This window comes from Schistocerca cancellata, chromosome 7 (assembly GCF_023864275.1).
Source record: "Schistocerca cancellata isolate TAMUIC-IGC-003103 chromosome 7, iqSchCanc2.1, whole genome shotgun sequence".
Lineage (NCBI taxonomy): Eukaryota > Metazoa > Arthropoda > Insecta > Orthoptera > Acrididae > Schistocerca > Schistocerca cancellata.
This window is the reverse complement of record NC_064632.1, coordinates 384,761,202-384,779,371: the sequence shown is the minus strand read 5'-3', so window position 1 is coordinate 384,779,371 and position 18,170 is coordinate 384,761,202. Positions and strand designations below refer to the sequence as shown.

General features: G+C 43.4%; 1 protein-coding gene across 1 annotated transcript in view; it reads right to left on the bottom strand.

Annotated features, from left to right (window-relative positions):
* Positions 1-550: 550 nt before the first annotated feature.
* The window catches only part of LOC126092786 (cytochrome P450 4V2-like), a gene marked incomplete at its 3' end in the record, with an annotated part of 32,028 nt that continues 14,408 nt past the window's right edge, over positions 551-18,170 (bottom strand). Inside the window, exon 4 of the mRNA XM_049908513.1 lies at positions 551-898. Coding sequence (XP_049764470.1) covers positions 551-898 — 348 coding nt within the window. The remainder of the gene's footprint in view (positions 899-18,170) is intronic.

Below are 18,170 nucleotides of genomic sequence, written 5' to 3'. Positions count from 1 at the left end.
TGGCCGGTCAGCAGCGTCTTGTGAAGGCCCCATTATCACAAAGTTCCGCCAGCGGTGGCCCATTGCGGCGACTACTGTGGGAAACTTCGTTTGGGAGTGAGGGGGATGATGGACGGTAGGGTGTGAGAGTAGCAGGTGCGAGCGAGTACACAGTTCGGTTAAGTGGTCGTTCGGTTGACCGACGTTCGGATAATCGACGCTCTACTGTACTTGGGGAATGTCGGCTATCACTTCTGTTTTACAAGGTGATTTTCCATCACTTACTACGGTATTTCCCACAGCAAATCATTCATTTGTAAGGTAGTCAGACGTCTGAAGTTGATTTGTACTAGGAAGCTCGCCTGATTAAGGTAACGGGAGTTTACTGATTGAGACTCTCCAGCTCCGTACCTTGAGGTATCGTGGCCGAGATGTGAGCGGTGGACAGACGCCTGTGGAGGAGGCCGCAGACGGGCGGCGCCGGCGCCTCCGGGCGGTAGTAGGCGGCGTAGCGCGGGAACAGCTCGACGGGGAAGCCGGCCTCGAGCTTGAGCACGATGCCGTGTGCGAGGCCGCGCAGGTCTTGCCAGCTGAGGCGCGACTCGACGCGCAGGCGGCGCAGCACGGCCGCCACGGCCGCCTTGGCCAGCAGCAGGCCGTAGGCGCGCCCCACGCAGATGCGCGGGCCCGCGCCGAACGGCACGTACGCGTACGGGTGGCGCGGCCGCGCGCGCGGCTCCGCGAAGCGCTCCGGGCAGAAGTGCTGCGGGCTGTCGAAGTGGTCGGGGTGGCGGTGCGCCGAGTAGCTCAGCACCAGCACCGAGGCGCCCACCGGCAGCGTGCAGCCGCCGATCTTCAGCTCCGACGTCTCCACCTCGCGGTGGATGATCGGCGCCGGCGGGAACAGCCGCAGCGTCTCCTGCCGCGCAGAGGGCGCAGGTCACGTTGATGTGCCAGCACCGGGCGCACAGAGTGACCAATAGGGAGTGGAAACCACAAATCCAAGGAAAGGCACTTCGCATCCTCTCCGACTGAATCAGTAAAAGAGCCTGTGGTCGTAATCTTAAGGGGAGCTTTACTACCTTTGGCCCGAAAAAAGCATGTTATTTGAGAATATTTTCCCCCGGGTCTGTTATATATATCAATGTCAAATTTGGTCAAAACGGTTATTGATATTTCCTGTGCAAACTGGAAATTTTTCGACCGGAAATGTCGAAGAGCAAAGGCGGAAGTGCCGTCGGAACGAAACAAAATTTCGATGTAGACCTTCACGCGCGGTATGTCACAAGTCAGCCGGCTCGCCTGAAATCAAAATTGAGTTGACGTTTGCGAAGTTTATGAGATTCTTTACGAGTTATATCTCGCTTAAGTTATTTGGACCATAGGAAACAAAATGGCGATCATTTGAAAAAATTGTTTTTTTCATCGTTTTTTCGATTTTATTTTTTTCGTTATTGAATTTCGATTCCCCCCGAAGGGGGCGGGCTGGCAGCAGCTTACTATGCCGCTCTTCAGCCTACAGACTTAGTTTGAAAAAGATGAAGAGAATAAATAATAAAAACAGGCGAAAAAATCGGGGTCTTAAATAGTAACGTGGAACTTAAAACATAGCACAAAGGGATGATGATGCGAATAAAAGACATACGAAGCAGACAGGTAAAATAATAGTTAAAAAACACGGGCGACAGCTGGTTTTTGTTCGCAAAAGACATAAAATTCACACCCAGCGACAGCATGGTTTCTGTTCACAACACTAGAAAGACGAACAACACTGAACGCTCACTGTAACACATCACTAAAAGGTTGGCAAATGATACATACCACAGCTCACAGCAGGTGGGGGGAAACTGGACAGATGATGCGAAAATAAAAAAGGGGGGGAAGGAGAGGAAAAGTGAAGGGGGAGGGGTGAAAGGAGCCGATGGAGGATGCCGACCCATAAGAGGGGTGGGTGGTGCTGGGCAGACGCGACAGGCAGTGGGGAAGGGGAAGGCAGAGGAGGCGAATACAAAAAGGACCCGGGGGGGGAGGGGGAGAATGGAGGTAGGGAGAGATTTGGCGGGGAGAAAACAGGATGGAAGGGGGGGGAAGAGGGAGCCCAGGGAAAGGACGGAGGAAAGGAGGGGGGATGAGAATCGATAGGAGAGATAGTTGAAGGGAGAGAGAGCATCATCAGGGGGGGAGTTGATGGAAGCCATCTTGGAAAACGATGTGAAGGGTGTAGAGATGGAGGGCAGTGGGGGACACAACAGTGAAGGCGTGGCAGGGGGTGGGGACGGGAGAGGAAAGGAGCAACCATGGGGTGAGGGCGATCAAGGCGGCGGGAGGTGTAGAGTACGTGGATATGTTCGAGGAATAGGAGCAGATGGGGGGAAGGAATGAGGTCATAGAGGATCCGTGTGGGGGATGGGAGGCGTACACGGAAGGCGAGGCAGAGTGCATGACGCTCAAGGATCTGGAGGGACTTCTAGAATTTGGGAGAGGGGGGGGGGAGCAGAGATCCAGGCACGACTGGCATAACAGAGGATGCGACGGATTAAGGATTTGTAAGTGTGGAGGATGGCAGAGGGCTGCAACCCCCATGTCCGGCCAGAGAGGAGTTTGAGGAGTCGGAGGCTGTTGTGGGCTTTGGATTGGATGGAGCGGAGATGAGGGATCCAGGTGAGGTGACGGTCAATGGTGAGGCCAAGGTAGGTGAGGGTGGGGGTGAGGCGGACAAGACGGGCGCAGAAAGTAAGGGAGAAATCCAGGAGTTGGAAGGAGCGAGTGGTACGACCTACGATGATTGCCTGGGTCGATTTTTCGACTTCGTCGGCCAAGTAAAAATATTTATAGTTGATGGATCGGAATACAAGGGGTACAACTCATAGACAAATTAGTTAGCTTCTTCAGAAACAACGAATTATGCCAATCGGTTCATTAGACTTGAAGTTACCATACCACGCGATAAAAAAAGTCATCTCGAGAAAAACGCTTTTGAAGTTTTGAGTACATGTAAATGCAATATTACGAAACGTAAGTTCAATCAGCTATTCCGAGTCCGGGCCATCCTGCGCTGCTCCAGAGCCGCTCGTACGGCCGGTGACAAGCGGTTTTCGGCCGCTTGAATCAGGAGGTCGACCGAATGCTTGGCGAACTGCGTCGAATAGAGTCCCAGGGTGACGTCCATCGTTGTCGTGGTCTTCGGAATTGCTGGATACCCTCCCTTGAAGCTGTTCAGAGCCAGAAAAGTCGCAGTCTCCACACTTCACATGGTTAAAATGGCTCTGAACACTATAGGACTTAACTTCTAAGGTCATCAGTCCCCTAGAACTTAGAACTACTTAAACCTAACTGCCGGCCGCGGTGGCCGTGCGGTTCTAGGCGCTACAGTCCGGAACCGCGTGACCGCTACGGTCGCAGGTTCGAATCCTGCCTCGGGCATGGATGTGTGTGATGTCCTTAGGTTAGTTAGGTTTAAGTAGTTCTAAGTTCTAGGGGACTGATGACCACAGCAGTCCCATAGTGCTCAGAGCCATTTGAACCATTTAAACCTAACTAACCTAAGGACATCACACACATCCATGCCCGAGGAGGGATTCGAACCTGCGACCGTAACGGTCGCGCGGTTCCAGACTGTAGCGCCTAGAACCGTTCGGCCACCCCGGCCGGCTATCTACACAGTCTTCGCACCATAATGGAAATTCTTGGGGGCTAACTTTCAAACACACGCGTTCAAACTTTCATTTGAATTTTGTGTGTTTCCTCTCAAGCACCGGTACAATAACTCGTCCTCCAAAAGAAAAAAAAATGGTGCGTGAAAAAGGTCTATTTCAGACAGGTGCATTTTTTGTTCAACCGAGAATAACAAAGATTTCCGTTCCGTATTCGGAAAAACCGTTTCATGGGTGGATACTTAACACTTTTATGGATCCAAAAATGCAATTTAAAAAAAATCGATTTTTGAAACCGAAAGATAGTAAACCTCCCCTTCAACACGCCCGGAACACTCGGTTGTTAAAAGTAGGTGGGACTCAAGCACTAAGATTTAAATTCTTACGAACTAGTATTTTAATAGTTCCTCTTCAATAAGACAGCAAATCTTATTTTTACCAACCAAATGATATCCACACACTATCTCGGTTTGTAGCAGATAATTAAAAACACATGCTAAAAAGCATGGTTCATGGTGTGGGTTCCTGTAGTCATGTCCTAGTTCATGAACCACGGGCAACGTATGAGTGGCCAAGTAAGTGGTCCCGACAGTCGGGATACCAGTTACTTTGGAATAAGGCTGGGCATCTCGGACATATTCTGAGTCGTGGTCACCTTTGTGCTCATACGGCAAAGTCTACCAAATCCACCGGTTAGTCCCTCAGCCGTTAGGGGTAAAACCCAATGGGACTCGGGGCAAGTAAGGCTAGCAACCTGCTTCCCTGGTACTCTAAATATGATGCTGGCAATAATCAGAGCAAAATGCCTCGGACCTTTGGAGGTGACGGAGTCCCACCTCTAACTGACAAACCAGGGACTCCTAAGATACGACTTGGCAAACAAATGGTAATGAGATGGGGAGCTATTAATATCAATGGGGGCTACTCTGGGAAGAAGGTAGAGCTGGTAGAGGCTGCAAGTAAGATGGGGCTGGACGTTTTAGCTGTTAGTGACACTCAGGTAAGGGGTGAGAAAGAAGAGGAAGTGGGAGAATACAAGGTCTACCTGTCAGGCGTCAAAGCTGGAATAGCACAATGGGGTGTAGGGCTTTACATCAGGAAAGAAATGGAACCCAGCGTAGTTGCAATAAGGTATGTAAACGAACGACTGATGTGGATAGATTTGACAGTGTCTAGCAAGAAAATTAGGATTGTGTCAGTATATTCGCATTGTGAAGGGACAGATCAAGATAAGATGGATAGTTTTTATGAGGCACTCAGTGATGTAGTTGTTAGAGTAAAGGACAAGGACAATGTTCTGCTCATGGGTGATTTTAACGCCAGGATTGGAAATAGAACAGAAGGGTATGAAAAGGTTATGGGTAAATTTGGAGAGGATATGGAGGCCAACAGGAACGGGAAACAACTCTTGGATTTCTGTGCCAGTATGGGCTTAGTAATCACAAACTCCTTTTTTAAACATAAGAACATTCACCGGTATACTTGGGAAGGCAGGGGAACCAGATCTGTCATTGACTATATAATAACAGATCAGGAATTCAGGAAGGCTGTGAGGGACACACGTGTATTCAGGGGATTCTTTGATGTCACTGATCATTATTTAATCTGCAGTGAAATTGGGATTGTGAGGCCGAAAGTGCAGGAGGTCAGGTCCATATGTAGGAGGATAAGAGTGGAGAAACTTCAGGATAAGGAAATCAGGCACAAGTACATAACAGCGATCTCAGAAAGGTACCAGTTAGTTGAATGTAGTCAACTACAGTCATTGGAAAAGGAATGGACAAGGTACAGGGACACAGTACTAGAAGTGGCTAAAGAATGTCTTGGAACAGTAGTGTGTAAAAGTAGGATGAAGCAAACAGCTTGGTGGAATGATACAGTCAAGGCAGCCTGTAAAAGGAAAAAGAAGGCGTATCAAAAATGGCTACATACCAGAACCCAGGTAGACAGAGAAAGTTATTTTGAAGAAAGAAACAAAGCCAAACAGATAATTGCAGCATCCAAGAAGAAATCGTGGGAAGACTTTGGAAACAGGTTGGAGACTATTGGTCAAGCTGCTGGAAAACCATTCTGGAGTGTAATTAGCAGTCTTCGAAAGGGAGGTAAGAAGGAAATGACAAGTATTTTGGACAGGTCAGGAAAACTGCTGGTGAATCCTGTGGATGCCTTGGGCAGATGGAGGGAATATTTTGAAGAGTTGCTCAATGTAGGTGAAAATGCGATCAGTAATGTGTCAGATTTCGAGGTAGAATGGGATAGGAATGATGATGGAAATAGGATCACATTTGAGGAAGTGGAAAAAATGGTCAATAGATTGCAGTGCAATAAAGCGGCTGGGGTGGATGAAATTAAGTCGGAACTCATCAAATACAGTGGAATGTCAGGTCTTAAATGGCTACACAGGATAATTGAAATGGCCTGGGAGTCGGGACAGGTTCCATCAGACTGGACAAAAGCAGTAATCACACCAATCTTTAAACATGGAAACAGAAAATATTGTAACAACTACAGAGGTATCTTTTTAATCAGCGTTGTGGGTAAAATCTTCGCAGGTATTGTTGAAAGGAAAGTGCGAGTATTAGTTGAGGACCAATTGGATGAAAATCAGTGTGGGTTTAGGCCTCTTAGAGGTTGTCAGGACCAGATCTTTAGCTTACGGCAAATAATGGAGAAGTGTTATGAGTGGAACAGGGAATTGTATCTATGCTTTATAGATCTAGAAAAGGCATATGACTGGGTTCCTAGGAGGAAGTTATTGTCTGTTCTACAAGATTATGGAATAGGAGGCAAACTTTTGCAAGCAATTAAAGGTCTTTACATGGATAGTCAGGCAGCAGTTAGAGTTGACGGTAAATTGAGTTCATGGTTCAGAGTAGTTTCAGGGGTAAGACAAGGCTGCAACCTGTCTCCACTGTTGTTCATATTATTTATGGATCATATGTTGAAAACAATAGACTGGCTGGGTGAGATTAAGATATGTGAACACAAAATAAGCAGTCTTGCATATGCGGATGACTTAGTTGTGATGGCAGATTCGATTGAAAGTTTGCAAAGTAATATTTCAGAGCTAGATCAGAAATGTAAGGACTATGGTATGAAGATTAGCATCTCCAAAACGAAAGTAATGTCAGTGGGAAAGAATTATGAACGGATTGAGTGCCAGATAGGAGGAACAAAGTTATAACAGGTGGATGGTTTCAAGTACTTAGGATGCATATTCTCACAGGATGGCAACATAGTGAAAGAACTGGAAGCGAGGTGTAGCAAAGCTAATGCAGTGAGCGCTCAGCTACGATCTACTCTCTTCTGCAAGAAGGAAGTCAGTACCAAAACTAAGTTATCTGTGCACCGTTCAATCTTTCGGCCAACTTTGTTGTATGGGAGCGAAAGCTGGGTGGATTCAGGTTACCTTATCAACAAGGTTGAGGTTACGGATATGAAAGTAGCTAGGATGATTGCAGGTACTAGTAGATGGGAACAATGGCAGGAGGGTGTACACAATGAGGAAATCAAAGAAAAACTGGGAATGAACTCTATAGATGTAGCAGTCAGGGCGAACAGGCTTAGATGGTGGGGTCATGTTACACGCATGGGAGAAGCAAGGTTACCCAAGAGACTCATGGATTCAGCAGTAGAGGGTAGGAGGAGTCGGGGTAGACCGAGGAGAAGGTACCTGGATTCGGTTAAGAATGATTTTGAAGTAATAGGTTTAACATCAGAAGAGGCACCAATGTTAGCACTGAATAGGGGATCATGGAGGAACTGTATAAGGGGGGCTATGCTCCAGACTGAACGCTGAAAGGCATAATCAGTCTTAAATGATGATGATGATGATGATGATGCTAAAAAGCATTGTCTCCAATTTTTTTAGTGAAAATTTAGAGCTTTTTAAATGAAACGAACTTTATTACTATTCTACATATTTATTTTTCTTGTCTACACATTTATTTCTCAACATAATTGCACTGGCTATCAACACATTTCTCCCAACGGGGTCCCACTTTGTTGATACCTTTACTGTAGAATGTTAAACTTTGTTGACGGAGCCACAACCTCACCTCTGCTTGCAACAGTTCTTCACTATCAAAGTGAATTTCTCGAAGATGTTCGTTAAGTTTTGGAAACTGATGAAAATTGGATGGGGCACGTTGGGGCTGTATCGGAGGATGATCGATGACAGTGAACCCGAGGCGTCGGATTGTTGCAGATGTTACAGCAGTAGTGGCACCGTCGTGATGAAGGAGAGAGTGCTACATGTGTGGACGAACTCTTTGATTTCGAAACTGCATTACAGCACTCTGTTTCTCAACAAGTGAATTATTTGCGTAACACACCGCCATGTTACATGCTATGATTGGGAGCCCGTTAGTGGCAGAGGCTGCAAATATGTGGACGTGAGGAATAAAAATGCAGAGTGTTAATAACGTTTCTTTCACTTAAAAAGCTTCAAGAGTTTTCACATAAAAATTCGGAGGCATTACTTTTCAGCACGCCTTCCAACAAGCGCTTTAATAGACCACAGGTCCCGCGGACTACAAAAATGCCTCCTTTCCTTTTAGTATTTTGCTCCATTTCTCCAGGTGTCTTCAGTCACCATGGCTGCCAGCACCTCCGTCTAGTCATTCATCTTGCGGTGCCTTGGTTGTACCGTGGGGAGTCTGGTGTTTGGTTTCCCCGCAATTGCTTTCTTCGTCTGCCTTTCTTCTACCATACGGGCTCTATTGCACACACACTTTATTCTTTTGGTATTCGGCTTCTGAAGTATTGTTGGTTGTTGCATCAGAAGCTAGATTTCCTCGTTCTATTTCCATCTTCATTCTCTTTTATCTAAGATGGGTCCCCAAATCTTCTTCATTACTCTTGTTTCAGATATTAGAGGTAGGGGTGTAAATATGGAAGCGTGTGGGTAATGTGGAAACGTCTAGTATCTGGCCTGCAGAGTGCTGCGCTGTAGCGGGGCAGCCAGAAATTGTTGCAATAGTTCCTTTTTGTCACGGTAGAGGGTTAGCAGTCAGTTCAGCAACAGACGCCGTGACAATGATGCAGTTTACGTTCGTGCATTTTCTAAACCATTTTGTAGGTAAGTTTTGGTGTTACATTTATCTACATACTTTGTAGTTATCTTTTCTTTACGTCTGATAGCTTATAAAGGGAGGTGCATAGAAGGATTTAGCAGTCGCTTGTCAAGCTTAAATGGATAGTTGCTTAATGTAATCTACCGAAATTTAAAACGGCCATTGTGTAGGTAATGTGGAAGCATACATACGATGGCATTGTGGAAACCTTTCCACAATGCCAACATCAAATACATTACTTCCAATACGTTTTGCGTCTGTTTCTAGATGCGAAGAAAGCTAACTGATCGGAAACCAAGAGCTATTGTGAAGAAGTGGGATGCTGGAAACATGATTAATACTATAATAGCCTTAAGAGAAAAGCATATGGGGTTAAGAAGAGCAGTAAAACCTTTCAGTGTACCTCAGACGACACCTCAAAGGTTTGTGCATAGTGATATGTCACCTGAAGAATGTGTTTCTTTGATACTTGGACGTAAGCCTGTACTACCTGATGCTATTGAGAAACCGTTGGTACAGTATCTCATTGAAATGGATAATCGCTTCTATGGCCTTACCAGATTAGATGTCAAGACAAAGGTTACCAGATTAGATGTCAAGACAAAGGTTACCAGATTAGATGTCAAGACAAAGGCATATCAGCTAGCGGAAAGAAATAATATTAATTATCCTTTTACTTCAAATGCTGCAGGTAGAGCTTTGTTTGACCTTTCCCTTAGACGACACAGAAATAAACTCACAATGCACAAACCTATGGGGACCTCAATCTCGAGAGCAAAAGGGTTCAACAAAGAAGCTGTAGACAAGTTTTTTGGTATTTTGGAAGCTGAGTACAGTAAAGACTCCTTAAGTTACCTGAGGATTCAGATGAAGAGCCAAATGCACCAACTGTCTCTTCAGGCGAGTCAGATTTGGATCTCCCAGTTGGGGAAGAAAAACCTACTGAAGAAGATGCCATTTGTATTTTTTGTGGAGGTGCATTTTCCAAAGATGTTCTGGAAGAATTGTGGATTAAGTGTGTAGTGTGTGAGGAATGGAGTCACTTTTTGTGTGCCTGAGATGAAGGAGATATTTACATATGCGATTTTTGCAAGTGAACTTCGCTTATGAAGCATTTTTCTATTACAGTTGCGTTTAAAAATATTTTTGTGTAATTGAAATTTAATATAAAATAGAATAGTTCCCAAAATTTGTAATAGTATTCGTTTGAAGTAGTCAGTTTCCCACAAATTTAAGGCGTTTCCACATTACCCGCACTTCTTGAAAAATTAATGAGTTGTGCAAGCAGAAAATGTTTTTCAATTTTTAACGTATTTAGTTTTTGTTTCATAATGTTACATTCATTGCCAAAACATTATGAATTAGCTTTGGCTAATTTTTTAAGCTGAAAGAGAAGTAAACATTTCTTTTATACAGCAAAAACAAACTGGGTTTCCACATTTACACCCCTACCTCTAATAGTTCTTCCTTTTCTCATTTAGTAATGCTCCACGTTTCTCAACCCTACATTAATACTGGGTGTACCTCTGTGTTATACACTAAGGTGACAAGTCATGCGTTACCTCCTAATATCCTGTCGGACCACCTTAGCCAGGTGTAAGGGCAGCAAATCGAAGTGGTCTGGACTCAATATGTCGCTGAAAGTCCCCTGCAGGAATACTGTGCCATGCTGCCTCAATAGCTGTTTGTATTTATGAAAGTGTTGTGCACGAATTCACCTCTCGATTATGCCCCACAAATGTTCGATGGGATTCATGTCAGGCAATGTGGATCACAAGATCATTCGTTCTAATTGTCGAGAATACTGTTGAAACCAATCGCACACAACTGTGGCCCGACCACATGCTTTGGAACACGGTGTTCACGAATGGTCCCGAATGGTCTTTAGGTAGCAGAACATAAACATTTCCAGTCAATCATTGGTTTAGTTGGAGCAGAGGACCCAGTCCATTCCAAGTGAACACAGCCCACGCTATTATAGAACCACACCAGCTGGCACAAATGCCTTTTTGAGAACTCGGGTCCATGGCTTCGTGGGGTCTGCGGCACACTCTAATGCTACCATCAGACCTTACAACCTAAATAGGGACTCGTCTTACTAGACCACCGTTTTCAAGGGTCCATGCGATATGTTCACGAGGGCAGGAGAGGGTTTAAAGGTGATGTACTGTTAGCAAAAGCATTTGGGTAAGTCGTCTTATGTCATAACCAGTTAACGCCAAATTTAGCCGTACTGTCCCAACAGATACGTTCGTCGTACGTCCCACATTGATTTTTACTATTATTTCACGCTGTTGCTTATCTGTTTGCATTGAAAGTTCGACACAAATGCAGTCGTTCTCTGTCTAAGTCAAGGCCGTCTTTCTCATTCCATCAATTCCTCTCAGAACTTTCTGATGAGCCACTCTTTCGACTAAAGGTAAATATTGTCAGAGCATTGTAGCTCACTGAATTGCAATCTCACTGTGATGGTGTTTCCATCGTAATACAGGTGCCATTACGAGAAACGTATTCTTTTCTTTTAATCTGGAAACTTAGCTGTGTCCTTTTTATAAAACATACATATCCGGTCCCAAGTACTCTCCCTTATACAAGATGACATTTGTTCGTTCGGTGAATTCATTATTGGAGAAGTTTTTATACTCATCTGCAGTGATGGGTCACAGCCCAAACGTGGTTTTACGCGGAGAAAGGGTCAAACACTAGCGCTCTGAGACGGATGTGTGAGTAGGAATGTTGTCATTGTTCGAAAACCAGTCCCCTTTCTCATCGTTAGTGATGAGGTCAGGTTCCTCCATCACTGCTTTGCAGATTACGCAAATGTGCATCTAGATCTACATGACTATTTAGCAATCCACTTTTTACTGACTGATAGTGGGCTCATCGAACCACCTTTACACTGTTTCTCTACCGTTCCATTCTCCAACTGTGCGCTGAAAAAACGAACAATTAAAACTTTCCGTGTGAGCTCTGATTTACCTTCCTTTACTACGATGATTATTTCACCCTATGTGGGTGGGCACAAAAAAAATATTTTCGCATTCAGATGACAAAGTAGGTGATTGAAATACTGTGGGAAGAACTCGCCGTAGTGGAAAATGTCTGATTGCCATTACAACTCGCGTAATATATCCGTGGCACTATCTTCTCTAGTTCGCGATAATACAAAACGAGCTGCCCTTCTCTGAACATTTTCCATATCCTCCGTCAATCCTATCTGGTAAGGATCTCATACCGCACAGCAATGCTCCAACACGGACAGAGCATAGTGTAGGCAGTCAGTAGATTTATTGCATCTTCTAAGTGTTCTGCCAATGAAAAGCAGTCTTTGGTTTCCATTCTCCACAACGTTAATTGTAATACTATCCCATAGTGCCTGTGCTGTTCGTAAATGCGATACAGTGTTCCTTAGGGTATGCATGTATGTTCGCAGGAACATTGCATCGTAGTTTTGGACAACACAGGCACTGCAGTTTACTACTTATTCGCCGAGACCACGAAAGCAACTTTCAATTAAAATGTCTCCCCTGTACAGTAATACAATTAGTGGATGTATGAGTGCAGGTTGTAGACATATGGTTGATGGCATACGGAAGTTTTGGTCTGGTCTTGAGTCGTGCTGGGATAGCCTATGTTAAGAATGTTGAGGTGACCGCTCGTGATAAGTGGGTAATCCGGCTCAGCCACAAATTTTCATTGTTGTCATTCCATTATACAGCTGATGGTAGCCCACATTCAGAAGTGCGATTTCATTTCATGTATATCAACTATGTTATCGTTCCAATTTTAGCGCCATACATGTATTTTGTCTAAACTGTTTTGCAGTTGTTTATGATCTTCTGATGACTCTTCTAGACGATAAATATCGCCCACATTGTTCATACGGACTAGGAACAGCAAAGGGGGTATAACACTTCCTTGGGGATATCACTTTTGTTTTTCTCGATGACTCTGCGTCAGTTGCTGGCAGGAAATCTCCAGTCCCACGTATTCAATTTGATTTGGAATCACTTCTGAGAAACGGTGTCAAAAAGCTTCTGGAAATCTTGATATACAGAATCAATTTTAGATCCTCTATTAGTATAACTCATTACTTCAAGAGAATACAGCGTTGATAATACATAGCTAGTAGTGTGGTACAAGAATGATATTTTCTGAATCCGTGTCGATTGTGTGTCAATAGATCGTTTTCTTCGAGGTAGCTCGTCATGTTCGGACACAGTGTATATTTCAGAACCCTACTGCAAATCGGTATCAGTTATATGAGTCTGTCATTCAGCGGATTACTCCTGTTTCCATTTCTGAGTACTAATGTAACCAGTGCAACTTCCTAATCTTTAGGTACCGGTACGGACCTTTCGTCTAGAGAGCAGTTGTATACCATTGTTAAGTGTGGTGCATACTCTGAAACGAACGTAACTGGTATGCAGTTTGGGCTAGAATATTTACCCTTAGTGCTTGATTTGAACTGGATCATTACCCTAAAGATGTGTAATTTTAAGTTACTCATGTTTCCTGCAGTTCTTGATTCTAATTGCGGAAATTTAACATCGTATTTTTTGGTGAACGAATTTCGGAAATCTGCGTTTAGTAACTATTCTTTAGCGGCACTGTCATCGGTAACATTAACATCTCTATCGCGCAGTGAAGATATCCATTGTGCCTAACCGCCGGCGTGCTTTATATGCGACCAAAATTTGTTTAGGATTTTCTGCTAGATTTAGAGACAGTTTCGTCGTCGAAACTATTAAAAGCACCTCGAATTTAAGTACGCGCTAAATTTCTGACATCTGTAAAACTCCAGCCACCTTCTGGATTTTGCGTTCTTTTAGATTTGGTATGCTTTTCTGATCGCTTCTGTCTTTGTTCGTCTGGGGATCAGTTCCGTCTGTTATTAATTTACATTGTTTCTTTGAACTGAAGCCATATCTCGTCCGTGCTTACATAGCTAGTTAGGAAGGAAAGGAGAATGTCTCTTGGGAAGTCGTGAAGCGAATTTTTAAATAGTTATGTTTTGCACTTATTTTAGGTTGGTTTGGATGTTACAGTATACAGTCTATTTACAACAACTTTTTGGTCATTATTTCTTGTATCGATAATGATGCTACCTATCTGTTCAGGATTATTTGTTTCAAAGAGGTCAAGTATGCTTTCGTAATCATTTACATTACGAGTGGGCTGCTGAACTAAATGCTAAAAACAGTCTTCGGAGAAAGCATGCAGTATAATTTCCGACGAAGATTTATATGTACAACAGGCTTTGAAACTGTATTTTCGTCAACAGATCGAATGTTGATTGACATCACCACCGAATGTAACCGTATGCGTGGGGTTTCCTATTTGAGATGATAATGAAGTTTTCTTTGATCCACTGAGAAACTGTATGATCTGTGTCAGGGGTGTCAGCAAAGGGAACCAGAAGCACACGGAAACAAAATTAGGACCCCGAAACCAAGGAATTTCTTTTAAAGAAATTTTTCATCAATTACGGTCCCACAAATAAAATTTTCCATCAACAATAAAGCAGAAGATAACCTAGTATATTTTCGTAAAGCAGATGTGTTTGTAACAAGTTTTGAGAGTTGTAGTTGAGAGGGTAGCAGTTCTGAGTTGTGACAGAGACGTTTGTGCATGTGATTGCTGACAGCTAAAAATAGTAGTTCTGAGAGTAGTGCTTGTGAAAATTTCGCTTTTGAGAAAAGTCATTGACAGATTATGATCCAATTTGACCGTGGGAGTCCTGAAAGTAGTGGCTGACAGTGTACCCGTCATGAGAACTGTCGTGGTTGGCAGGAGAGCCAACACCGTGTTACTAGAGGAGGCCGAAATGCACGCGTTTTAGTTCACGCAGGCTGGCGTGAAGTCTGGAACAGGACAAGGAAATTAGAATTTAGAAAAACGAACGTAGCTGGTGGAATACTTAACTTTAATCCATTAATAATGAACGTCGCTCTTTACGGTACATGATTCACAATATCAATAGTAACTGATAATGGCGCCTTGCTAGGTCGTAGCAAATGACGTAGCTGAAGGCTATGCTAAACTATCGTCTCGGCAAATGAGAGCGTATTTTGTCAGTGAACCATCGCTAGCAAAGTCGGTTGTACAACTGGGGCGAGTGCTAGGAAGTCTCTCTAGACCTACCGTGTGGCGGCGCTCGGTCTGCAATCACTGATAGTGGCGACACAAGGGTCCGACGTATACTAACGGACCGCGGTCGATTTAAAGGCTACCACCTAGCAAGTGTGGTGTCTGGCGGTGACACCACAAGAACAACAGTACAGAAAATACTTGTTATGAAAGCATCCATTGTCAGGGTAGCCACTGTGAGAGTGCCGATCAAGAGTACCAATTGTGAAAGTAACAGTAGCAGCAGTGAAGGAAATAGCTGTTGAGAGTAGCAGATATAATGGGAGCAGTCGGAGTAAAGATGTTCGCACATTAATTCTAGAGAGAATTAGATACGCGACATGATTCGGAATAAATTTATCATTAAATTTGCACATACAATAGGGTCTACTTGAGATAACTATATGTGTATGCAAAAATTTTATACTGTATCGTAGTTTCTACTAGTTTTCACAGTGTAATGTGTCAAATGTGACTGCAAAAAATGATCATAGGTTTAAATATGAAAATCATTATAATAAGACATTTAAGTGTCCGCAAATACGAGACGTGTGTGCTAGTGGGATTTATGAGAAACGATTTCTTTACACTCTTGCACCTTCACAAAGTAGACATTAACACAATGTCTAGCATCCCGCTAGATGACCAAAACTAGACAGAGTCACTGTTGTGAGTGACAGGTTATAAGATATAATATAGCTGGAAGGCATCCGTATTAAAATCCTTGCAGTATTATGTAGGAATCGTACCAATAACCCCGTCGTTGCCGCCCTTGGCGACAAACAAAGTAATAAACTGTCAGCTGTTTCATCGAATAACACCATGACACTATAGAGAGACGACTGATGAACCGTTTTCATACAGTTGCTGATATACAGAGAAAGGATATGATTGCTGAAATAATAACATAGAAAATAAACCAAAACTGAAAATAAACGAGGGGAGAATGTTGTACCTAGAGGATAGTGTAGGTAGAAACACATAGGGATAGCGTTTCTTGATTGGTGTTTCAATCTCGTGACTCATTTTTTAATCACGCGAAGGAATGTACATTACAAACTGTCATAAGCAGATTTCTCCATTTTCTACTGTTTTTGTTGTTGTAAGACATGAGGTTGTGTTTTTCGTAGCGTCTGGAAGTATTACAACTTCTATATATTTAAGTACTGTAGAATATATCCCCCTCCCCCGCCCCACCACTGAACCGTGGAGGCGAGGTGGCTTGGTGCCTCGGCGATACAGATAGTGGTACCGTACGTGCAAACAAAACAGAGGGGTATCTGTCGAAAGGCTAGATAAACGTGTGGTTCCTGAAAATGGACAGCAGCCTTTCTAGTAGTTGCAGGGGCAACAGTTTAGATGGTTGACTGATCTGGCCTTGTACCATAGTACTCCGAAAGGCTATAAGCAGGTGGAAATTACAGCCGTAATTTTCCCGACGACTTGCAGCTCTACTGTATTGTTAAATGATGATGGCGTCTTCTTGAGTAAAATATTCCATAAGTAAAATAGTGCCCCATTGGTATCTCTGGGTGGAGACTACTCAGGAGGACGTCGCCATCAGAAGAAACAAAACTGGCGTCCTACGGATCAGAGCGTGGGATGATGGCTGCCTTAATCGGGCAGGAAGGATAGAAAATTAAAAAGGGGAGTGGGTAGGTTGAATTTAGGTATAGTGGGGATTAGTAAAGTTCGGAGGCTGGAAGAACAGGACTTCTGGTCAGCTACCTACAGGGTTACAAATAAAATGTTGAATAGGGGTAATGCAGGAGTGGGTAAAATTACGAATAAGAAAACAGAGATGCGAGTAAGCTACTATGAACAGTACATGGAACGCATTATCGTAGCCAAAACAGACACGAGGCCACGCTGGTCATAGTAGTATAAGTTTTCATGTCAGCTAGCTCCGTAGATGATGAAGAGATTGAAGAAACATATGATGAGAAAAGTTACTGAGATAGTTAAAGGAGCCGAAACTCTAATCGTGATGTTTGTGATTGGGGACTGGAATTCGATTGTAGGAAAAGGAACAGACATAAAAATTGTAGGAGTATACGGACTGAAGGTAAAGGAATAAAAGAGGAATCCCCCTGGTAGAATTTTTCACAGAGCATAATTTAGCTATCGCTAAGACTTGTTTTAGGATAATATGGTTTCAGATGGATTATGTAATGGTTAGACATAGATTTAGGAGCCGGATTTTAAATTGTAAGACATTTCCAGGAGCGGAAATGGATTCTGACCACAATTTAATGATTATGAACGGTAGATTAAAACTTAAGAAATCAGAAAAAACTTGGAAATTGAAGAGACGAGACCCGGATAAGTTGAAAGAACCAGAGGCTCCTGAGAGTTTCAGAGGGAGTACAGTAGAAGAAGAAAAAGTAGGTTGACTAGATGAAGTAGTGAAGGCAGCAGAGAATCAAATAGGTAAAAAGACAAAGCCTCGTAGAAATCCTTGGATAATACAAGAGATTTGACTTTAATTGGAGAAAGGATAACATAAAAAAATTGAGCAAATGGAACAGGCGAAAGAGGATATAAATGTTTAAAAAATGAGATTGGCGGAAACTGAGAAATTGGTAAACAGGAATCGCTAGAGGAAAAATGTAAGGATTTAGAAGCATATTTCTCTAGGGGAAAAATAAACACAGCCCTGAGGAAAATTAAAGAGGCCTTTGGGGAAAAGAGAAGCAGTTGTATGAATATCAAGAGCTCAGATGGTAAACCACTCCTACGCAAAGAAGGAAGAGCTAAAAGAAGGTGGACGAAGAATGAAGAGCGTCTGTACAAGGGATATGAGCTTGAAAGCAATATTATAGGAAGGGAAGTGAACATAGATCAAGATCAGATGGCAGATACGATACTGAGAGAATAGTCTGATAAAACTCTGAAAATCCTAATTCGAAACAAAGCCCCAGGGCATAGAAGATATTCCGTCAGAGCCTTTGGAAAGCCACCCATGACAAAACTCGTACATCTGGTGCACAATATGTATGAGACAGGCGAAATACCCTCAGACTTCAAGAAGGGTGCTGTAATTCCAATTCCAAAAAGAAATAGTTGCTGACAGGTGTGAAAATTACCGAACTGACAGTTTAACAAGTCATGGCTGCAAAGTACAAACACGAATTCTTTACAGAAAAAACTGGTAGAGGCCAACCTCGGGAAAGATCAGTTTGGATTCCAGAGAAATGTAGCAAACGTGAGACATTACCGAACCTACGACTGATCTTAGAAGATGGCTTACGGTAAGGCGAACAGACTTTTATAGCGTTTGTAGACTTAGAGAAAGCTTTTTAGTGTTGACTGAAATGCTCTCCTTGAAATTCTG